We start from the raw sequence: 25439 nt of genomic DNA on the forward strand, positions 1-25439 counted from the left end.
CAACGAGCTCTGTTCCGCCGAATGAACTAGAAATTCGCAGATGGTTTAAGTCTCCTGTTATTTTCTATGTTATTAATTTACGCCATGCACGAGCATCTATATTTTTAGATTTATACGAGAGTTAAGTAAGTTTGTAAATTATATTAAGAAAAACGAAATAAAAGATATTAAAAACATTCGCTCGCATATCCTTCTTCGCGGTATTTCAGAATCTTCTGAATTTAAACGACGTAAGAAAGACGATTGATAGATAGGTGAACGAGTAGATATTCCACGGAAAAACGGTATTCTATACTGTAATTTTTATCGACGTTGCCGATTATACACGCGCTTGTAAAGATTAAATGCGTATTTTGAAAATAATCGAATAACAACAACTATTACCGTTGATCCATTCATGACCGACTGAAGATATTTTACCGACTGAAGATATCTTACCGACTGTTAGTAAATTTTATCGAGGAGAATAAACTGGACCTAATTCAAAAACTTTATTACCATCGATCAGTTTTTGATCAACCGAAGCTACTTGACCGACTGCTGGTACACCTTATGCGATCTTTTATTAAAAAAAAAACATTAACTACACAGGCCTACCATAGAGAAGATATAACAGATAAGTTGCTATACTTTAGCAACTTGAGCGATTACAGAAAATATATCGAAACCTTTGATCTTTCGCGCGATCGGTATTTCACTAGAAGACGATAAGTAAGTCTACCCTGTTCCTCGTCTCTTCTTTAATCCCTAACATCTTGCGCGTAGATAATACAAAGAAAGCTCCTTTTATCGAATGTAGGTTATGCAACGTACGCTCGCCTTACCGACCGTAGTCCATCTTGGTATACCTCATTTGTTTCTCTTACCTTCGGTGTACCCTACGTCTAAAAATTCGTGCGTCTAACATGAATGCGGTAAGCCATAAAAGTACGATCTCCCAACTCCGCCGTATTGTTACACAAGCGGGCGACTCCGATAGAAAATCCCAGCGTCTAACCGAAAGTACGATACAAGATGCATACGTGTCACGCTTCTAAGAAATTCTATCTGAACTCTTTCGAAAGAAGGACTTAAATTCTCTCGGAGAAGCAAATACAGCTGTACGCAGCGGAAACGGGAATATCTACGTCTTCGCGTTACTCGTACGCGTCGCTCGACGACGCAAGAATCAACGACGAACAAAGCATAGAAATATACCGTGAAAATTCGAAACGAAGGAAAAACCGAAGAGTATACGAGAAGGAAACGAAGCTTTCATCCGTGCGTTTCACGAGAAATCATGTTGGATCGCGAAAGCTGCGTCGTTGTAAATCTACGTAACTTCTACGAGACTGTCTAACCACTCTGATAATTCAAGCACCAATGGCTGGAAAAAATAATGCAGCTCGATTAAGAAATGGTTAAAACCGCGCTCGATAGCGATGACCGTGCGCGTGTAGCAAAAAGCATACGTCGAGACGAAGCTTGGCAAACGCAACTCGGTTTTACGAGCGGTCGGCTTTATAGCGCGCGAGGTCACTAAAAATCGACAAACAATCTATTCTGTGCGTCGGCACGTTCTACGGAGCGTGATAAGTCTTGCATCGTTGGCCGGGTCTGTAGATTCCCCTCTTTCTCTCTCTCTTCCTTTCTCTCTCTCTCTCTCGCTTTCTTTTTCTTGCCCCGTGACACATGGCGGTGAGTTCCTGTGAAAATTTCGGCATCGCTCAAAAGCTGAAGTCAAACATGGGCGTGTTTCACGAGGTGTCTCGGTAAATCCGGTAAAGCGGCGAAGGCAAATCCCTCTTCTGTCAGCGGCGCGCGCGACGAGCTAAATGCACGGCAATATACACTACCGTCCGCACGTCTCGCGCCGCGCGTTTTATGGTTCGCGGCGAAGATTGAACGGCTCGTTCCCGAAACGCCGTAAACCCACATCTGAAACCTGGGGATGGAGATTACACGGGGTGCGAGTACTCGATCGCCTCTCTCAATGTGTATCTTTGTTGTCGGGCCTTGCGTAACGCAATTTTTCCATCGAACGGCAAGTTTCGCTTACAGACGTAGATCAAAGTGATTTTCGTTGACGCGAAAGAAATTTTTCTACGTCCTCCGTTTCCGAGAACTAAGACGTTTTTTAAGTTTTGAGAAAAGCAAAAAAGCAGTCATCGCGGCAAGCGACGTTTAACGTTCTCGTTGCCGCGATATTACGACGAGCGATACTTTTGAAACTGCGAAGGGGACGAAGAAACGCGTATTTAGCTGCAAACGTAAAGATAATTTTGCAAATATCAGATTGATCGGCGATACGACGAATCGTAAAATTGCTTTTACGTAACAAACGATGCTAGAACTAGCGCATAATGTCCACGCGATTCGCTGGTATTCACGCTGCGCGTCGTAAAGAACGTAAAAGTCGCAGTATCTGGCATTCCAGCATCCAATAAACGCTCTGTCGCAGAGCGTGCGGAAGAATCTCGCGCGACAAGTTTCATTATGTCACGTAGGACTCGCGTACCGTGGCTGGTCGGCGAATCATCGAACGCGCGGTCGTGTTCTCGCGGAAACCAGATTTACCTCGCGGAGCAAGTCACGAAGAAACCGCGTTTGCCGAGAGATCGATGCGCGCTCAAATATCGAAACGCAAACGCAGCGTCTAGCGTCTGCGGGAAAGTGACACGCCAACGGGAAACATCGCCGGACGCCGAAGGTAAACAACATTGTCAAACCTTTGGTTTTTCTCGCACGACAGCCATCGTCTCTGGAACGATGCGAGTCGTTTGGTAAATCGATTTTAGTTTCTAATAAGAAGAATTAGAATTTATGCGACATACATCGACGAGCGATCGTGTTTCGACGAATATTTCGGTCAGCGAAAATAAAAGTCGAGAGACGCGTAGCCGAGTTATAAACTTGGACGATATCTTGGCGACCTGACAAAAGTATTCCTTCGATCGGCAAACAAAAGACACACCTGGGCTTCTTATCTGTCTTCGAAGCGCTTCGGGGAAATTTGCATGGTGAAATCTCCGTTGGAAAAGTCACAAGACGCGCACGCTTGCCTTTACGCTCCTACGCGTTCCAATTCACAGTCAATTACGGTCATAGGTATTACAATGTGACTGGCATGGACAAATTAAACGTTGAATAGCATCGATTCGAATTATTCGTACGATAGAGAGGCGACGTATGGAACGCGAAGAATAATCGCTGCATCGCGTCCCCTTTATCGTTATCGAAATTCGAAGGAAGGATGACAGGCTCGCGGAACGATCGAATTGCGGAATAAAATCGGTGAACGAGACGAGGGTGGAGGAGGATCGTAGGTGAAAGCGGTGCTCTATGGAGCGCCACGGTGGTCGCAATAACCTTAGTTCCCTCGTACGTTCGCGGCCGTAGCATTATAACGTGTGCACGTCGCATACTTACGTGGCCAGCACAAGGTGCGGCTTTGGTCCACGATTCTTCTTGGGTTCGCCCTATGCCCATTATGCGAGCGAACTGTTCGTGGTACCTTTCCGTAGGCTCTCGATTAAGCGTCGTTCACAGCGATGTAAATCGAGTTCTTCGCGACCGATCGAGAAATTTTACGCCCCGGAAATATTTCCCTATCGTTTGCGAGACGTATCAGCGTACGATGTCTTGGGATGGATATTTCGATATTCGGGAATAATTTAATTCGACGATTTCTGCATAACGGCTAAAGGATCGATAGAGATCGTGCGCAAAATACGAACGAAGAAGCTCGAGCCTGGAAAAATAGTAGAGCAACGAGTCCGAGTTACGCGGATATTACAACTGAAAGATAAAGAAACTAACATTTATCTAGCGTTAGTAATATAGTTTAATTGAAAACGTGTGTACGGCAGAGGTAAAAATTACTTTTGAGAACTTTTAATAGAGTCTCGATAAAACACGCAACACGATTCAACTGTTGCGTTCTATTTTGATTATCAGCGAGCATTTTGAAACTAATCTCTTTATCTAAGTTGTTAACGAGTGCAACTGATAACGATGGACAATAAAGTGCCGCAATTATGGAATTGTACTTTGTTAACGTCCGACGGTGGAGTAAAAATACAAAGTACATAATCTGTGAGTGTGTGTGTGTGTGTGTGCGCGCGCTAGTGTAGAAGAACGACGTTACTGATATTGGTAAAACACAGAATTCTATGAACGGAGCTTCTTTATTTCGCCGATCTATTTCTAAATAGATTTAGGATGAAATTTCCACTTTGCGTGCGCTGGAACTCGTAAAGGTTTCGACGATTTATATTTCTTACTCTGAACTATTTGAAATTTCCAATTTTCGACACTTTGCAAAACCACGCGTCTTCCTTTTTACGCAGCAAGTTAAAGTACAAATTGGCATGTAAAAGATCGTATTCTGAATCTCGTTGCGTCTCGCGTAAATTGCTATTTGATTTTACGCAAAATAGTCGAATAACAAAAATTGACAAACGCATAAATTTATACTTTTATAATAAGTTTACGTGATGTGCGTGTACTGTTGCGAAGAAAATGGCGAATCGCTTAGACGAAGATCGAGTACGATACGCAAAGTGGTCGAGAGTCCGAACAACATGATAATTTTCAGTGTTACGACTCAACTAACAATTTCTGTCTTTAACTCGAAAACGACTAAAATGTCGCTTGCTTCGAACCAAAATCCGGTACCACCGTCCGGATAGTTCCGAATGCCTCGTATAAATAATCACAAGTTCTCTCGTTTATTTTGAAAAAATAATAAGAATACGAATACGAAAGCATCGACCATGAGCCTAATCCATCCACTGTTCGTTATCAATCGCGAGCAGAGTGGCTCGTACGCGCGTACAAATGGATCGCGCGAGTTTTCCACCGAGAAATCGCATGGCGGTAAAAAGGATTCACGCGATTGCGAAACGACCAATTGTGAAAGAACCATTAGGCAGACGAAGCAGAGACGTATGCATACAGACGCGTTGCCATTGGGTGCGTCTGCGTATCTGCGACTCGCGACTTCGCGCCGACCCAACAACGCGACTGGAGCTTTGATGTAGCCGCCATTCTGAGAGACACTTATTATCGTCGTGTCTGACAACGTTTTCAGACATATCGGGCTGCTTCGCGGACTGGGTGGCCTAAAAAATCCTCCGCTGGTCGATCCCTTCTTCGTTCACGACGATCGAGATCGATGCTTTTCGAAGGATTTTACTTAAAAAAATTACTCGTCCGACCACTGTTAGTACATTGCCAGGCAGTTGCTAGCATACGTAATATCAATTCCTTGCTTAATCATCTTTCGACTGTTCGATCTTCGAATAGGCGGATATAGAAAGATCGAAGCCAACGAAGACTCTCTGGAATAGATGGAAACTTAACGAGCGATATCGAACTGTGAAATCGAAACTGAAGAGAAGCGACGTTTCATCGGGTGGACATCGACTCGATACGATCCAATTTAAGTCTCGAAGAAATTCACAGGGGCGAAGCGATTTCGAAAGCATCGAAAACTTCTTCTCGGAGAAAGTCCTATCGAGATCTCGTCTCTTTGCATAAAAATTCACACGTGGCTGTCGAACGATTCGACTTTGGACGCGAGCGATATCATTAAGCAATAGCGAGTAATATCGGGGAAGATTAATTGGGCTTAGTCTGTAATCATACGCTAAACTGAAGTGCACGCTCTGATTATATATTATCACTAACATCTACATCCGTGGAGGGCCGAAAAAAAAAGGTTTGGGGCGCGTAGCAGCCAGCCCCAGACCCTCGTCGATGCTGAAGCTCGGGACCTACCTGCTAATTCGACGTGGACCTGTCTCGATCGTTCCTCGTTATCTCTGCCCACGGGCGAAGGTGATGGCGTTCACGGTATCGTGTGGCTAGGACCTAATCTATCGGCCTACGGGACCCGTAGGTCGAAAACGAGCCGTGGTATGTACCACGTAGTACCTTTTTCCCTTGGTGCCAGAAGAACGTGACAATATTTGTCGCGGACCGGGCCGATAGCGAGGACGCGCGCTATTTGCCCTGGTAACATTCCCCATGGGATGCCGTCTGTTTGCCCGGCCTTTGTTTCCGCCAGTTTCCGTTTCCTGCGCCAACACGGCGGTCTCTCTGTGATCTATCCCCGCTTACCGAATACGCGTTACTCCGAAACGTTCATCGAGCTCGATATTCCGTTCCTTTTTGTCCCAAGTTGTCCCGACAGTTGTTACGACAACGCGATGCAATACGAGACAATATGCTTCCAGAGGTAACATTAGCTGCTGTCTTACTTTCTTACTACGCTACGTGTTAGATACCGTCAGTTTTCAGGATCTTTCTTCCATACTATCGTTACGACATGCGTCTACCATCGTGCAATTCAAGTGATACACGAAGAAAGTTTATATTTACCTCCAGCTGGAATTATTTATGAAATATATTTATTGTTATTCATTCGACGATTCTATTAGCCTTTAGCGGAGTTAATAAATGGCACGAATAATCAGACAGAGACGTTCAAATCGAACCACTAGGCGGGATTCATTTAGTTTGGCAGCAGCAAGTAGATTTACTCGGCCTATCGTACCGAGGATTACCATGTACATAAATTAAGCGCAAAAGTCTAGTAACAGGAGAAATATTCCTTCGAAAGCGATAATACGAAGGTCCTGATACGATAAAATATTTGTCTCCTCTTATATCTTTACGCCGTACATCGCGAATGCTCGTTCTACTTACGCTTGGTCCGATCAGCGGCCTATTCCACTGTCCATTGAAACCAGGTAAAGTTCATGTATAACCCAGCCTAAGTCGTCTAGTTGATTTTAACTTTACGTAACGCGCGTCATCCCGCCGCTAATGACACACAAGTCGTACGCCGTCTTTCTAAATTTCTCATTACGTAATGTACAAGGGATCACCGTTGCGCAAACAAGCGAAAAGATTCGAACAAACAGCGTCCGACGATCATGGAAATTATTCGTTATTCGTATCGCTTTCCTCTGGCAGAAATCATTCACGCGTTGCTTCAAATTCCTTGTTGTTAATATATGTTTTACTTTCTCTAACTACATTTGTGTTTCTAGACTAATTTATTGCAACGTGTTATTAAACCCATTTTACGTTAGTTCGCGGCTGTTACGGAAGAATATACGATACGACACGATTCGAAAGGAGAGAAACTTATTAAGTCGAAAAATGTAAGATCTTAAAGGTAGACGATAGCTTCGCCAAGTTTTGTTACTGATATTAAGGTTAGATCGCGGATACTTATCAAGCTTACGAAGCTTTTAAAACTCTTTACCGGATTGCGATTAATCGCAGGACAGTTCAGGTTAAATAAAAGGTTAAAGGTCAAATAAAAATCAGATTACTTGATATATATCGATTTTACATATAGGGTCAATTTTTCAGTTTCTCCGGATACTTCTTTGAACTCGGCACAGGAAACCAAAAGCCCAAGACGTTATCTTCGTGATCGATGTTTGCATAGTTTTCGGTAATACGTCCTCCGTAAACATCCTTATCACAGGTTTGTCGCCTGTCAATCTTGTCGACCAACGCATTCTCCTCGTTTCATTCTTTTATCTGAACGTGTTTTCGTTCTATGGGATTTAAAAGATTTATTACTTCCCTTCGTTACGACCAGGATTTTATTAACAAGTTCCGTTTTACCCTTCGGTCTGTTAAAGTTTTATCGACCGGTTCTATCTCGGTTCTGCTAACTTTTCGTAACTCATACGATTGTTAATTAACAAGCAATGGCAAGATATATTTCGGTCAACTTCGTTCGCCATCTCCTCGTAAGTATACGCTTGGGAAGAGAATTTTTCGATTTAAGCACCATTCATTTAATCGTTAGATTAATTGCAAAGGAAACAGATCTATTCAGGAAAGCTGTCTGCGACTGCTCTTAGTCTATCTTGAGTCGAATTTTTCAATTTTGTTGCTGAAATATTCCTCCGATATATCTACAGCTTGACTCGCAATATCGGGCATTTTGCTCGACAACAAATTTTACAAAGACCCACGTAAATTAGCAGTCTGTGTGAGAACGATTACAATTGCAGAATTTGTTATCTAAGAGTGCCCTCCGACAATCGATAACATTTTCAATATTTCATGGTTCTCGGCATCTTTGTACAATATCGACGATATAATGTCGACGATACGTATCGATCCTAGAACTCGTACGATGCAATTTGCGATTTAATACTTGCAGATTTATGGAAATTTTCAAATGAGAGAAATGAAAAGAGACGTCCAACGGATTGGCAATTGGAATGACAGGCGATAACGGGCAAAAATCAATTCACCCGCGCTTTATCTATTTTCTAACATACCCTGCTCGATCTTCAAAGGAATTCGGTATAGGATTCGAATGTCTCAAATTTCTAGAGGGATCCATCTCGACGGAATTAATGACCATCGCGCGAACAACAGTGGCCGAAGCGATCGCCTTCGTCACCGTTTTTCATTAAGGCTGTAGCCCAGTGGCTGTCATAAATTCCCATAAATTTCTAGCTGTGTCAGCATCGGAATTGCTGTCATCGATTTCCACGCGTATCTGCGAGGGAAATCTCGAAGAAACCTAATCCTTTGCTCGCGGATGCCGGTTTTCATTTTGCTTCCCTAAATATTCCTATCGAAGAGATCAGACGCGGCGAAGAAGTTGGGTCGGACAGAGCCCTTGGAAACGTCTTTTCCCCGTCATCGTTGTCGTCTTCATCTTCGGCTAGATCGGTCCGGACCGGCGTGGAGACGCTGCCCGGTGGCTACAATCGGATTCCAAGCGGTACGTCGGCGTTCTCTTTGTTGCCGATCGCTCACTGGTCTTCTTCGGTCGCTCCTTCTTCCACGCGATCCGCCAGCCTTTCCCGTGGAATTTTTCCACCACTCGATCATCCTGGTGGCTCGCGAAGGAGGCGATAGCCCATTGAATCGTCCAATGAAGCGATACCGCGAGATCTCGCTGGGCGGTACCCTGTACGCTGGCGATGGCTCTCCGGGTCCGCAGTGGGCCGTAGTGGGGTCCGACGGGGACCGACAGGACCCACGCTGGCCGCCGGCTGGTGGGGGGATTGACATCGACTACTGTGCATTTCCCACGTGCCCTGGGAACCCCCGCGGCATCGCGTCAGCCCCCGCTCTTCGTTCTTGCACGCTCCTTCCACCTCCGCTTCCTCCCACACCTTCGTCAGCGTCACTCTTTCTGGCCTCGAGAGAGGCCTCGATAGAGACAAAGAGATCACCGCTGCCGCGGATCCTCTTCCAGGAACCGATTCCAGCTGATCCGCTTTTTCGCGTGGGCGAGCAGATTGACACACGACGCGAACTCGTTTTGGCGGCTGTTCGACGACAAAGGCGACAGGTCCAAAGCTGTGACACGTACACCGGCGTACTGCCTTTTGACGTTTCACGCCGCGTTCCAGACGAATTTGCTTAGCTTCTAAGGCTAGATTCTTTTTGCCGAAACGGCAAACAAATTTTCGCCGTTGGAGACGAAAATCAGAGAGATCGGTAAATGGGTAATAGTCGCGGTGGCTCGGCCAGCACCGCTACCTCCTTTGTACTCTGGCCTAGCTACCGCCCCCGCGGGGGGCAGGCATGCAGAGAGAGGGCGAAAACGAAAGAACTCTTGGCCGGTATTCTTCGAAGAGTGGGAAGACCGTTTCGAAAAGGGTCTATCGCGTGGGCGAAGAGGGATGCTCTCTGATCCAACGGTTACGAGGGCGGTCCTATCGGACCCCGGTGGAAGGGATCGTGGAAGAGAGGGAGCAACTTGAGGAACAGTTGGAGCAAGGGGAGGGCGGATGACCACTATCCCAGGAGCTCAGGAAGCCGCGTCGTCGAAGGATTTGTGAATAACCACGCTGCTATTCGGCGACTGGTCAGACAAGGACACCAGAAGGAAAGAGAGACAAGTTCCGAGGATAAGAAACGCGTCTTCCTCTTCGTTTAGCCCTCTCTTCCTTTTCCTTCTTCTGCTCCCGTTCCTCCTCCGCGATCCTTCGATCCTTACCTCCTCTTCTACGTTTCTCTTCACTACCACCACTACTATTACTACTACTACTACTACTACTACTACTACTACTACTCCTACTACTACTACTACTACTACTTTTATAGTCCTACTACTACTAGTAGTGGCAACGTTGTTCAAGGAAGGAAGATCCTGAAGCGTTTCTGGTAGAATCAAGAGAGGCTCACACGAACGAAACGACACAACTGGTGGGCATCGGTGAGTTGGTTCGGTAGGGAGGTGTCTCCCGGTCCTCCAACCAGAAGAAGCGAGACGACGACGACGAAGGAGACCTTTGGCGGTTACACACGGCATCCTACCGTCTTCTGGTGTGCCTACCTATTCGGGCTACCAGCGAACCGAGCGGGCAAACGGAGCTTCAGTCGACGCCGCGCACCCAAACGGTCCAGACCTGTCAGCCCGGAAGACAGCATCCCGACACACGTTCGATAGAGAATCCAATAGAGAATCTCAACGTCTCCAACCAGTTTTCAAGGATTCTCTTCCCTTTCTTTCTCACACTCCCTCGTTCCCCTACGCGGATAACAAACGCACGCATATTCGCTGACCAGTTCCAAAGAAATTTCAAAGGGACGTTTATTTGACCAGAAGTCCGGCAAACATCGCGTCCTCAGAGGGAACTACGAAGCGTGTGCTTTCTACTTCGACCGGTAAGTGCGTCTTTCGTCACTTTTTTTCTTGGTCACGGCCTCCTCTTGCTCGTGACAGTTTGCTCTCGCGCGATACGATGAAAATTCACCGATGACACCTTTCCATCTTCGTTGTTTACATTATTTACCGTAATAGTTTGATACTGTTTGGTCTTTTTACAGAATATCTTTTATCCTACAGGCCCTAAAATTGGAATATTTTTAACTATCCGTAATTCCCTTCCTCGTATAATTTGTTTCGATTTTCATTCTTATCGAATTAATATTCGCGACTGTTGGTTCGCGCTTCATTGCACTTGGAAACGCGCGGGCGGGAAAAGGTGTGGTCCACATTCGTTGATGTCTCTCGAGTCTTCGTGGTGACTGGCCCAAAACCGGTAGCGTGCCACAGGGCGGTACACGGTAGCTGGTTCATTTTGATTGGCTACCAGGCTACGCGGTACCGAATCTTTTATTCGTCGAACGCTCTCAAACCAGTGCCATTGGTGTAATAGCTTTTTTTTTATGTTTGGAGAAACGTGATTGATTCGAAACGTAACCACTAGTGGCTTAGGTTCGAATTCGTTGTCCCGCGTACTCTGATTGAACGAATTATAATATCCGGACGATAGTCTTAATCCAGTATATATCCTTGACATTTTCCAAATACTTAATTTCTCGATACTTCATCGATGGAAATCTCGTAATCAACCCTTTCTCTCAAAGTTTTTATCGAAAATTTCTATCAACGGTAGGAATCCCGACATTCGCATCTCGCATTCTTTCGATCGTTCACCCTCGCAAACATTCTCAACCCCCTTGATCAAACTATATCCAACTAACTCGATAACGCGCCAACAACTTTCAAAGCTAAGTCGCTGAGTACGATCCGGTTGACCGCAAAAGGGTCGACCCTTCGATCGATCCAACGTCCCAAAAGCTTCGCCATCGATCGTCTCGGCATTTCCCTTCCTATTGGATGCCAGGGAAGAATTGTAATAAGGAATCGCCCTTCCAAGACGAACAAGCCCTTGCACGTTGAGCCCGCGCTACTTTCCAGTACCAGGGTACCACGTCGATCCAGAGGAGGAGGGTGTGGTTCCGCTTGGTGGATTTCTCTGGAGGTTCGGTAGCGACTGGCCGAAAACCGGTAGTCGGCGGTAGGGCGGTGCACAGTAGCAGCTTCTCTTTGGTTGGCTACCGACGAACGAACGAAGGCTACTGCTCCCTTCTTTATTCCTCTATACATACGAGAACGGGTGCACGCACGTCGAGGCGAGCTTCTTGGTTGGCTCCACTCCGTCCTCTCTTTGATTGGCTGCCTCTTCATCCGTGCCCTCCGTCCTTTTGCTCGCGAGGGACCGAGCGTAAACGCGGGAACCTCTTGTCTTCGTCGACAGTCGCGAGGCAATCCCTTTCCCTTCCGAAAGAACGCTTCTGTCGGAGGAATGAGATCGCCAGAGCCGACGACAACCCTCCAGCACGTTGCCAGTTCCTTGGGGGTGGAATATTTAACGTTGACCCTTGGACGAGGGGTTAATCGGTATGAATCTTCGTAACTGGAATATCGCAGCTGCGATTGACAATCCAGTTGCTCTTGTAAGGTCAATGACTCGTTACGAAAGCGACGTGGAAAATTCCGCGCCATTAGCGCAGCTTGACCTAATTGGAGTTTTAAGCGGATTAGGTGCTTCTGTCGGTCAATGGGAAATACTTGCAGGGTTTGTGCCGGTATTAAGAGGGGTTAAGCAGCGATTATGGTTATCAGAGTCGATTGAAACGACTGTCTTCCGAGATAGATGTAGGACGAATAGGATTTGAACGAGTTCTCAGAATAGTCTCTGACTGTGAGACGATGGCGAGAGATTGGATCGTGGGAGAGCATGGTTAAACGGTGGCATTGTTTCTAAACAGCGTAGTATTTAGTGGAAAAGTCGGCCATTCCATACGATCTAACACTGCATACTTTGAAATCTCCGCGATAGACTCGTGGCTACCTAAGAAGCGTAATTTTCCCGCCGAAAAGAAGCAGTCGCATATCCATGCGAATCACGACCACGTTTCCACGACCGATCCGAAACGATAACTTTCGGCGGATGACAAGTACGCTTTAACTTTCGTGGGACGTGCCCGTGTTCACGAGTGAAACACGCGTTAGCATCGGTGTTCTTAGAACGCGACAGCCTGATCGAATTGCAGCACGCGTGTCTAACAGGATTAAGAAATCTCAGTTGCCCGGTTTAACGCTATGATTTTATTCTCCTCACAGCCCCCTAAACAACTCCATTATTCCTTACGATGAATCGAAATCGTATTTTACGATGACAGTGTCGTGACCGCGCGAAGGACCCCGTCCATAAAAGCTATACCGGTATTCTTAACCTTCGAGCGTACACGCTTGATATTTTCCAATTTAGAGAAACAGCCAGTGGAAAAAACGTGCAAGATCGGACGGAATAAGAATAAATGGCATTTCGCTCACTTTTCTTACGTATTTCTCAAGGTAAACGAAGATCGTCCGTCGATAACGTAAAATTCACCTCTATATGGCTACATAATTTGCGTGGGTATGTTCATTCGCAGATACCTGCGACGTACTACGCGATCATAACTGCGGGCTTCCATATACATCCTATTATCATACATTATCATACATTAGCTTTGACCTCTTGATTACGACAGGCGTATGGACGAACTTGACTATTGACACGAGCTTCGACATTGTGCCTGATGATTGCTTCTGGTAAAATTAACATCGAGTAACGTGATAGAAATTTCTAGAGATTTCAAAATAAGAATCTTCGTTTTCCGATAGATATTGGAAGAATTCGGAAGGAAGGTAGAAAAAAGAAAATCGGTATAATTGTTTCAATTCGGAAGATCAACGTTAAAAGAACCCGCAAGTGCAAGAAAAATTTGTGTTGCTCCGAATGTTAGAAGTTAAGGTGAATACCGTAGAATTTCAGAATGATAATCTAGCAGCGACGATAGAAAAGGACGAACGAGGTAGACTATACAGAAAAATCGAGAACGAACTATCGATCGGACTATTCTACTTAACGAGATCCTCTTCGATCGAGACTGCCATTCTACTCCATTATTTTCGATCGAACTTCAAAATTCGTTTAAAATATACTAAAGTATAACGCAATTGCATTTATAGCCGGTGAACCGACGATCAACCCCTTGCTATATAACACCGATGTCAAACCAAAAATAGGTGGCGTAAATAATAGTAAATTCCAAGAATAAACTTTCCCCTTTTCGATTCAGAATCGCGTAAATTTCACGTCATACTCATGAATCAGCGATGTTACGAATTGGCGATAAGCCGGGCGTAAAATACGTTTGATTCAAACTCCAAATGGCAGAGAAATATTGAGAGATATCGTAAGAGAGAAACGTCGAAGCATATCTGAGCTAAGGGCGACATTTTTGTGAGAATAATTGGAATTCTTCGCCTACACGCAATCTCGAATAGACGAATCACGGATGCGTGCTCCGATCTGGCGGTTCGCCTGAAACGAAACGGAGAGGCGGAAAGCAAAAAGCGGGTAGAGCAGATTCGTGCGTAACACGCAGCTCCGATTAGGCCCCACCGCCGTTAGGCAGCCTAACCAACCGGGATACGCCCAGCCACGCTTATTACTCATTCGGACACGCCACTTTATTCGAGCGTGCGCCGTGTGCTTACCTTGTGCTACCAGTAGCACCGGACGTGGCTCCTGCACAATGGCCGCGGCGGACCCCGCGATCAGACCCCGGGGGCCTTTTTTATTGCTGCCTCTCCACTCCGCGGGACCTCTCTTTTCGACGACTCGCCGAGCAATAAGCTTCCTCCGGCGTTGCGTTCGTTTTTAACTTGCTTCGTTACTTCCGAACACCCCTTCTTCCACTCCTCTGTAACTAGTCGGACAGCAGACGTCGAAGAGCGGAGGACCCGATGGACAGCCCGCATCGCTGACAGTCTCGCCGTTTCTAGCGATAAAGCTATTTGGAAACCGTAGTTTGTACAACAGGATTGATTTGATTATACGATTCGTAAGTTTTAAGACCAGTTTCTACGGGATGAAACGTTCAGAAACATAGTACTTCTTTCTCAAGTTTTCACGCAAAAGGATTCGCGTTTCTACGTGTCAATCTTTCGTGCAAAAAGCTGTTAGCGTTCTAAGGATAGCACGTCGAGGATAGTGGTGTTTCTGTCTTGTTCGTTCGAAAGTCGACACATCTTTACGTTCATTTCCCTTCGCTTAATTCTTCGACCATCTTCGTATTCAGTCCACAGGCAAAATTACGATTTTCATGGATCAACGAGATCGAATCTTGTCCAAGGAGATAGCACCGTGTGCTCCATTAATCCCATACTAGTAAGTTTCTCGATTGCTTCGAGACTCATCTCGGAGACTGCACAAGTAATCATTTACTATCACTACTTGTTCGAGGTAACTTTCTAAGCACGATTCCAAGCAAAACTGCGTATCTCGGTAAAGCACGATTCTTTCAAGATGCCCCTACCCCAGCCAAAGTACCTTCGAGCAACCTCTTCTTAACGTTCTTCGTGGAAAATACCCATGTGCCTGTCGAATCATACAGCGTTACTACTGCGAAATCGACGGCGCGTCGATCGCTTGCATCACAGCTAAACTCGTCGAATCGCACCACATCACCGATATAATTTGGCGTGTTCGTATATCTAATGATGCAATACCACCAACGCATTCGGTGGACCAATCTCCATCTTACGAATTTTTTACTTCCGTCGATCTTTCGCTGCCATTGTGTTGCACGATCAGCAACATCAAAATTCCGTAAATTGGAATCACGTAAAAATGCGAAATCTTCATTGGGAATATCCCCCGTTCGAGTATACGTCCGTTAGCAATCATCGGTTGCATAGAAGAATCTGCTACGCGATCGTTACGACTATTTCGCATTTCTATGAGAAATCCTCAAACCTCGATACAAAAGAGCGATGCGATTGCGATTTCGCAGCGGTGACGACGTGCGTCTGCGCATTGCCAACGGTGGGATCGCACGCTCGTCTGCGTGGTACTATTAAAAATACGATCTTTCCGAGCCGCAAAGCGTCACCGTTTTAAAATCGCAACGACGTCGCGTCGCTTGTCCCCGCCGGGTTTTAGGTACCATTCCGGTACCTAATCGTTGCCATGCAGCGCGGATCGAGCGGTCGCGTCTCCGGGAATCGATCCGAAAATCATTGCTCCTTTATTTCCCGCAGGTAGAGAGAGCTAGGAGAGAAAAAGAAGGAGAACGAAAAAAAAGAAGAGAGAGAGAGAGAGCGTGTTCCCGCGAGGAGGTACAGGCCGAGTGATCTCACTCGCAGGAGTTAGCCGGTCGGGACTAGGTTTGCGCAGGAGGAGAAGAGCGACACCGAGAGAGCATCGTGAGAGAGGGACCAAAAGGAGAGAGGAAGCTCGGTGAAAGAGAGAAAACGTGCCCCTTGTCGGGACAAGAGGGACAGAGACGCCGTTATAGGCTTGTAACCTGGTGGAGGGAGTGACTCGAGGCGTTAGCAGGACCGCGAGAGAGGAGGTAGAGGGAAAGGAGACAGAGAGTCGACCAAGAGAAGGAGCGGTGGGAATTTATAAGGATGTTCGCGATAATGCCGATGGAGACAGAGGGGCACGGCAGGGAGTTCGGCCGCCGGCAGAAGATGCGCGCCAAGTGCACGGTAGAGTTCGTCTGCAAGTACTGCCAGCGGCGCTTCACGAAGCCCTACAACCTCATGATCCACGAGCGCAGCCATAAGGACGACGTGACCTTCACCTGTGAGGTCTGCGGAAAGTCCTTCAAGCGACAGGATAACCTCAAGCAACACAGGTACATTTCGCCCGGAATATTCTTTTAAATATCTATGTACGTGCATACGTCTGTTATATGCCTCTATTATATATCCGTGTATATGTAGATACATATATAGAGACACGTATATACGTACATATGAACATTTTTTTTATCGAGTCTGTTCTAATTCGCCGCTCGGCGACGGGACTAATTCCGTGGTTGATTTTCGCGCTGACCAGACGTCCATCAGACCCAGGATCGCTATTTTTCGTCTCTGTACGGGTTAACAGTGCAGTAGTCTTTCTTATACTTTGTTTTCTGCTCTTTTTCTTCTTTTTCTTATGTTTTTTTTTTTTTTTTGTTCGTTCGGTCCCGTGGTGATGTGGTTGATCGTGGATTGCCGTGTCGCGATAGCAAGTTGCATCGAGTGATGATTATGAATGAACTAGTGCGAGCTGAAAAGGTCGCGCACCGTGCCCGTGACACTGACAGACTCGACGAGCTCGTGGCCATTTCGAGGAGAGATTGTGGTGAAGTTCGACGTGATCCTGGTGTCTGAAGACGAATTTCGTTGACGTGTTTCTCGACGTCTGGTGTCGATCGCGCGGTCACTTTCTCGGAGCTGGTCCCGAAAAACCGATCGCTACGGCTCGTTCGAAGATTGACAGTAGCTGAAAGACGTGTCTGTGCTCGATTCGTGTTCCGTCGCGAATGTTCTTGAACGTGAAGTGCGGTAACGTAAAGTTCGAACAGTGATAAATCGATATCTTTCGTGTCGGGCGTACTCGAATCGATGTTCTCGAATACCTTGATAAAATTCCGGTCAGAAAATGTTGAAATTTGTGTTTTAACATGAAAAATCGATATCTTTTCCGCGATGTTTGCGCCGATAGCCGTATAGCAGTGTTCGCGTTAAAAAATTTTTGTGGAAATATGACAAAGAGATAAGCGGAGTGATTTAACAAATTTTTTCCGATTCCTTTCGTTAAACTGTTCGTCGGTTTCGATGGTTTCTAACGCTAAAGTATTAACCTCGATACGTTGCAAAATTCAAGTGTCATGTGAAAGAAAAATTAACAGGCATAATCGTTTTTCGAAAATTTATCAGAAGAATCTTCGCGTTTCCGATAACTATAAACGTAGGTTCGGTGATAAAATTGTGATCTGAAGGAAAAGTTAAAACTCGCGAAAAAAAACTCAGCTACAGAAGTTGACGTTTCTGCCGAATCGCCTTAGCATAGTCAAACATTGTTATTCGTCGAATATTTTCTTTAAATACAGTCGTTAAATTCTTCTCGTACATTTGTTTCAAAATGTAAAACAAAAATCACGTTTCGGTAATAAAAGCAAGGCAATATTACCGAAGGAACTTTTTAAACGAAACATAAATTGCATTTCCACAAAGAAATAACGAATAAATTCAACGTTATAACGTTTCGAAGCGAGTCGTTTCCCGAAATTTCGATGGTAGTTCCGTTCCATTCGATTCTCAGTCCCGTTTAGTTGGTAAAATACGACGAAAGTGCATTCGTTCGAAACCTATCGATTTAAAACGAACTAGCCGCGCATATTGTGTATTGACCCAAGCGAGCAAGAACATAGGGACCACTTCGAAAACCGGTCGGGTCACCAGTAGGACCTTTTGTAAGACGAAAAAGTATAATCCAACGAAGACAGTACTTCATTTAGTGATTCATCCTGCTGGATGATTTCCCACCGACGATTCGTCAATCTTTTTCCTTTCCCATCATGACGGAACCATCGTCGTTTCAATGCGAAATCGCGTCGAGAAACTCGGTTGAGAATAATCGTCGTCGAACGAAGCACAGACACGTTCGTTCAAAATAAAAATATATTTTTCGTATTCGATAAAACGAGAAATATGGTTAAGAATTTGACGTTTGAAACTTTCGCCGCACTTTCCATGCGAAAAGGTTTACCTCGTGAAATTTCGCAGTCCCGTTCTATGCGAATTTTTAAAAGTACGGTAAAATATCGAAGATGGATAATTTTATGCAATATCCTGTGAAATAACGAAGTTTTTTCTATTTCAAGACGTATTATAACGTGTTTCGACGAGTGACGAGATATTTCGAGATAAATTTTATTCGTCAATTAGATTTACGTGTTCTGGCACAACGAATTTCATTGTTTTAGCAAATATTCGCGAAAATAGCTAGCTTTTTACGATAAAACGTGAGAATTGAAAAGCGAAAGTTCGCTCGCTCCAGCCGGACGTAACTTCGCGACCCGTCGGTCGTCGACAATCGGCAATCAAATATGAATTGGCTATGAAACGTCAAACGAATATAAAATACACCCCTAATAATCGTAATTTTTTGCACACTGACAGCCAAATATTTCCGCCAATGCAAATTTCCATAAAATTTTGTATCGTTGATACGAAAAGCGGAAACTTCTTCGTTTATGAAATCGCACTTTCCATTTCAAGAAATATATACTTCGCGTGTTGTTAGATAACATTTTTCATTTTAGTTCCATCCTATAAACAATAAACAATTATATTTCTTGCAGTTTCGCTAATTGCAAAGAAAATAAACGATTTTGTTAATACGAAGAAGAAAAGAATTTGAAATTTAAAATCGCTGGGAATTTTTAATCAAGTCCCCAAAATTACATGATTTACGTACAACTTTAATTTGACTGAAATTACCAGTATTTCAAGCAATTCTGAGAGACGAAACTTCTGTTATTCTTCTTGTTCGATATTAAACGTAGTAATTCGAATGCTCGAGCTAGCATAAAATGCATGATATATAAAGGTATAATTTAAACGAAAAAGTTACTGCTTTTACGGAAATACCATGGAGTTAATAAAAACGTCGATATCTCCGGCGGTTGACATCGCTTCATTAAAAACGAAATTTACTTATCAGGAACGAGAATGATTTGGCGTATCGTGTACCGGTCTCGCAACTTCGTAAATCACTTAACAATTAGTAGCAACCTCCGCTCTAACATAATGCAAAACTCTAAAAATTAATAGCTGGAGAAGGAACACAATGTATATAAAGGTATATGAAGAAAAGGATACATAAAATATTGTTCTAAAATATTTAAGAAGAGATATTTGGCATTCGTGCACGAAATAGTGAAAGGACGAAGAGCAGAGGAATCAACTTTTTAGAAAATCAGTTTGTATTAGAAAATCATTGATTGCTCGATCGATTTTGAACACAACGAGAAGAGAATACTTTTTTGATAATTCGGCTAATTGTCTTTGGATCTGAATTTCGTCGACGATCGAGCGAACCGGGTCATTTTCACGCGTGACCTTTCCGCGGCATATTGGCCTTGCGTAGTGGTAACGTGTCACCTTCACCGTGGTAATTTCGCGTAGGAAAACGAAGAAGGTAGAGAGGGAATCCGCGTAGATCCGCGAAGTTCACGTCCTTCCTCCCATGACGCCGTCTTGGCACTTTGAAGATCAGTCTGACCCATAAATCAGTCTGAAATAATGCTGCCTCCGCATGGAACGTGCGAGCCAGCGAGCGTGCGCACGCACGTTCGAACGAGCGAGCGATAAAATAAATCTTCGATACTGGTGGATACTAATGGATACCTTGTATGTAACGGCGGTGGTCTTGTTTTCTGTTCTGTTGTAGATGTGGGTGGCGGTGAGCGGGAGCTCTGAACCTCCTGCACCTTGACACACACACAATGTACACGCAACAACAACAATATCAACATGATCAACAAAAAGAAATTCTAACAACTCAACAACAGCCCATAACAACAAAAAGTTGCAATCTACGTTCTTCTCTATCGTTTGACATTTATATATACTTAAATAGTCTTCCCCTCTTGTTTCTATTATCTTTTTATTTCTTTTTTATCGTACTCGTCACTCAAAATTTGCCGCGTTATGTCCCTGTCGCAATCGCGAGAACAACGCACGATCATCCATTCCGTGCATTGCTACCGCCACCACGAGATAAAGAAAAAAGAACAAGGAAGGATATAACACACCCAGCATGCTATAAAAGATCTACACTTCTATCAACGCTATCCACCTTTTTCGATATTCTTCCGCTGTTTCCGCTACGATCGACGATCCACGATCGCATTTATCGCCTTCTAATTTCTACTGATACTAACACGAGCGCGCACAACAGCCCCCCTCGCTAATCGCGAAGCGGTGGAATTTGATTTGCTAATTAGGAGAAGAAAAAAAAGTGAGGGAGAGGGAGAGGAAGCAGACAACTTCTTGAAGAGAATTTTCCTCATCTTCCGATTTCGACCATCTTTGTTCCAGGAGCATACACTCTGTTCCCTACAAGGGCTCCAACGGCTACTCAAATGGCTATTCGAATAGCTACTCTAGGTACTAGAAGCCATCCGGCCAACTAATATCCTAAATCTTCTCCCGTAGAGACGCGTTTCTCTCTGTTTCTGATTAGGCTAGTTTCATGCCGCCTGGTCGTGGTTCAACAAAAAATTTTTGTAATTTCGACGAAGCCTGTACGTATGTACATAAACGTACGACGATGGAATTTTCTACATACGAGCGTGCAAATGAAATGTAGAAACGGAATAACGTGTCGGCCGTTCTGTTCAGAAAGAATTAGTTTCTAGATAGTAATTTTAAATGACGATCGAACACAGGAACGTCTCTTCAATTGGAAATCTTGCTTCACATCGAGTCGATCGTGAATTATGTTGAATTATTCTTCTTCCAGTTCTATTCAAAAATTAAGAAACGAAAGAAAAATCAGTAGAAAGAACGAGATCTGAACTCGGTAAATGTTCAGACACCTTGCGTTGGAAAGAAACGAAAGGAGAACGAGCGTGACACGAAAAACGATAGAAAAAAAGCTCTCGACAACGATCCAACGATGAAAATAAAAATCCACGTCGAAATTCCGAGAATCTTTTGACCCGATCACGCGTCCATTCTTCTCGTTGTCCGTCTGTCGGTATTCCGAGTCGATCGATTAATTAATCAACTCGAAAAGACGCAGCGCGTCAGCCTACTGAGTCGCAAGGGAAACAGTTCCGTAATTACTGATCGTCTCCTCGCCTGTCTTACGAACCTCGCTTCTCGCTCCTTCATTCCGCTTCTCCGATTATTCTTTTTTTTTTTTTTTATTTTTTTTTATTTTTTTCGCTTCTGCCACTTTCCCGTATTCCGAGCCTAGACACCTAGACGCCAGCCACAGCAAGTCATCGAGACTTTTCATCGCGACAAAAGACATGGAGAGACAGAAACAAAACAAGAAGAATCACGTCAATGGTGTCAATCGTGTTAGAATTTCATCGGCACGAGGCTCCCGAGGATTCCATGCAAAATCAAATTAATCGAATCGTTGAATTCACACCAAGACGAGAGCTGGAGGTTAGAATGCCGAAGATCTGATCACGACACGTTTCACATTCGTTAAACGGATCTCTATGATCTTTCGAGAGTATTTCAAGCATTCCTCGATCGAAATTTCTCGACAATTCGAAGAACGTGCGAGATAACAAACGAAATCGTTCTACTTGAACGTGTTTAACGAATGTCCGCCGGTGAAGGATAGTCAGGAGTTGCATAAGATCGTGGAAAGGCAGACAGGGAAATCTAACTTCGTTATCAGCGACACGTTCGAAGAACACGAAGTATATGCCCAACCAGTTTTCGTTATCTCGAAAAATCTACTCGCCCGTGGTTCCTGCTTTCTCCCGACCGAGCTAAGTAACATCTTAATCATGGAAAGCAAAGCCGCCGTAATTCAGTTCGAGCATCCATGGGAACAGAGCAACGAGGCCAAGGTCGTACGAAGAAAATCATCGCACGCTTTCGTCCGTAAGATCGAAATTTCATCGCTTGCCATTCTCGCCTTACCAAATTCGAAACTTTCGATCGGAAACTATTAAAGGAACTGTAACACGCACGAGAATCTTTGGAAAGGTGGTCAGAAATAAATTAAAAGATCAGATTGATTAATCGCACGAAAGAAAGGCCTGTCGAGGGCCACGAATCCGGCGAACGAAGCATCGAAAAATTTGAATTTCAATATCAAAGGGGTCTCGGAATCGCCGATTGGGATTCACGTTGGCCCGGAAGCGGCTAATTTGAATTGGAAGATCCGCTCGTTTCACGAGCAGGTGGCAACAAGCGGAGAAAAAAGGAAGGCTCCGTGTCAACAGTGTTACACGAGGACCTCGGGCTAGAGTTCCAAATTAGGCCGCGTAATAACCCGCTTCAAAGATGCTGCTGAGGACCGGATGCTACCGTGGGACCACGCCCAAGCCTGGAGCGACGCGTTCTTCGCCCGACATCAACATCTGGCCATCAGGATCACAGCCGAGTCGTCTCGAGGGCTCGGTTCCGCGTGATTCAACGCGATCCAACGGGAAGAATCGAATCAAGATATCTCGGTGGTCCCATAGCGTACCAAGGCGAACCGAAATCGCGAGCGAAGCAACGTCTAGCCGGAGACGCGACCAGACGACCTTGGAAATGTGAAACAAGGCGAGTCCGCTGACGCAGATAGCAGTCAGCTGGAATCGGTTTCCAGTGGATGAACCGTCGACTCTGCAAGTGTCTCTTCGATTTCGCGCGGATACGAAACCTCGGCCGTTCGATCGAGAACGGCGTGATCGATTGCTATCGAGCGTTTCCTAGACTGGACGGCCGTTGGCGCGACCGTATCGTTCTTTCGTCTTCGTAACCTTTCTCGTGGCTTCGTTGCTGAACATCGGCGTTGGGAAAAGCGTTGGGAGAAAACGGAAACCGGTCAGGCACGTTCGAATCCATTGAAGATGTCATTGGTAATTTTTGGTCTCAAGGTCTTATTCTTGGCTTTCTACTTCAAGGATATTTTTCTATTAATTTCAAGATTAGTTTCCGACGAAGATCGTGTGCTTGTCGAATGGACGAAAAAGAAATATCAAAGGTACAAAATTCAGGACAATCATCAGTCATCTTACAATGTATTTAACCAGACCGCCATAGACGAAGAAACAACTATTTCTTTTTTCCGTCACCGGACGTTCGATCAAAATATAATTACTTTGCGTAAAATTTAAATTTCATACTTCCCTGAAAGGATGATGTATTACACGCGACTCGAACTGCACAGCTGTCTTTTACTTTTTTTTCTCTTTCTTCTTAGGGATATATTCTGACACGGTCGCGTGTCGATCGCGATCGACAAATTTCCGGGACTAGTTTAAACGCGTCCACATTCTAAATTAAACACTTACACACGGCGTGGATGAGAAGTAAAAATAATTATTTGAACGACTCCGACTTTCGTAAGCTGCGACGTCTCGAGGGTGCTCGAGATGGATCGATCGGTCAATTGTTCGTCAGCGTCGAAAGTCTGCGGCGATCACATCGACAGGAAGCTATAAAAAACTTGACTCGATCCCTTGAGATATTGAAATTGTATTAAATTCGACTGTCATCCTCTCGGGAGACCTGTTTCTCCGGAACGGAACGGAAGTTAGGGAAAGAAAAGGAACGAAGTTGGAAAAAAAAGGAAAGAAAGCAAAGTCGCGCTTTGTATATACCTTGAAAATGACAATTTATCGCTATATTTTCTAATATTGTATCGTATTACGAACAACGCGATTATCACGTGCGTATTATTATTATTATTATTATTATTATATAATTATTAATTATTGGACGAACGTTATGGAAGAAAACTAAAAAAATGAATAGTCGTTAGTCAATGCGCATCGTAGCCAATCGATAGGCCTCTCGATCCCCGTAGAAGCTGTATTCACGTTTTTACCGATTAATAGAAGTGATAATAATGTTATTATTATATTTTATATTATATATTATTATATATTATATTATAATTATTATAATTATATATTGTAACGTGTATCTATATCTATATTCCTGTATCGCTAGCTTTACAAGTAAACCGAGGCGCACGGTCAGCCCGGTGACAATGTGAAAAACAGACAGAACGTATGTGTGCGTGAAAGAGTGTGAGAAAACGTATGAGAGCTAGAGAGAGAGAGCGAGAGGTGATTCTGTTGCTTTTCTCTCGAAGAGAGATAAGACGACACGAGTATGCGTGACACCTCTCCGTGTGCTTTCGGGGAATCGCATTGTACTTGTGGGCACGTCCCACCCTACCGGCCTACCAATAAATTTTGCCAAGTCGTAAAACGCTGTTCCGCACTTTTTTCTTCTTTTTTCTCTCTTTTTTTTGCCTTTATTTCCTTCTTCTCCTTCTTCTTCTTCTTCTTCTTCTGTGCGGGCCGCGCGAGCGCGAGCGAGCACATTTTCACGAAATCCGCCGTCCCATCGTTTTTTCCATGGCCGACGAGTCCAGCCGATGAAAGTTATCGGATGACCATGTTCATCCCGATGCCTCGCATCTCTGCTCGAACCGAGGCTGATTTGTTGTCCGTTTAATTGAATTATTTTAATGGGCCCCTCAGGGTCTTTTGATGGACGACTTCGACCCAGCAGCCTCCACCTCCGCTTCCTTTCTTTCTCTCTTCCGTTTCGATCTGTTCGAGGGTTTTGACGGTGATCTATGCATCGCTACGCAGCCCAGGTCGCGTTTCTTTCTTGCTGGGACGAGTCGAATAGGAAGGATTTTGCGAAGGTGTACAACACTCTGACGGATCGTAGGTAGGTAGGTCTCGACTATCTACAACTTCTCTTTGTTTCAAGGAAGAGAAATTATAGCTGACTACAACTTCGTGCTTTGGTTGTTTAGTTCTAGCGCTACGACGTTGTAACGACGAAATTCAATGTCGGAGATAAATAAAACTATATTGATAAAACACCGAATCAAAGTACGATGGTAATAAGAAAAAAAGAAGGAAAAGATAAAAATAAGGTCCATAATAGCGAAGTGAAAAGCAGGAAAGACAGGACGATGCTTTCAACGTCAGAACCTCGCACAATTTAGCCAAGGAAGCTGTTCGAAATCACGGGGCAACGACGATAATGTTCGAACAGTGAAATATCAACACGTCGGGACGGGCGATTTAAATGGAAACGCAGGGTCATTTAAAGTCGTCTCTGATTGTCC

At 44.6% G+C, this 25439-nt stretch overlaps 1 protein-coding gene across 3 annotated transcripts; it reads left to right on the forward strand.

Annotated features, from left to right (window-relative positions):
- Positions 1-2452: 2452 nt before the first annotated feature.
- On the forward strand, positions 2453-24567 carry LOC117213498 (protein drumstick). 3 transcript variants are annotated; one of them, XM_033458880.1, is made up of 3 exons: positions 2453-2689; positions 15863-16464; positions 20055-24567. In XM_033458880.1, the coding sequence occupies exons 2-3, from the start codon at positions 16235-16237 to the stop codon at positions 20068-20070; spliced, it is 246 nt and encodes an 81-aa protein (XP_033314771.1). In that variant the 5' UTR covers positions 2453-2689; positions 15863-16234; the 3' UTR covers positions 20071-24567. The 3 variants fall into 3 exon arrangements, with proteins under 3 accessions (XP_033314771.1, XP_033314772.1, XP_033314770.1); XM_033458881.1 differs by lacking the exon at positions 2453-2689 and adding an exon at positions 10078-10644 and having other exon boundaries at positions 20705-24567; XM_033458879.1 differs by lacking the exon at positions 2453-2689 and adding an exon at positions 10088-10644.
- Positions 24568-25439: the final 872 nt, after the last annotated feature.

The sequence above is a fragment of the Bombus bifarius genome, unplaced genomic scaffold (assembly GCF_011952205.1).
Source record: "Bombus bifarius isolate JDL3187 unplaced genomic scaffold, Bbif_JDL3187 scf7180000009111, whole genome shotgun sequence".
In the NCBI taxonomy this organism is placed as follows: Eukaryota; Metazoa; Arthropoda; class Insecta; order Hymenoptera; family Apidae; genus Bombus; species Bombus bifarius.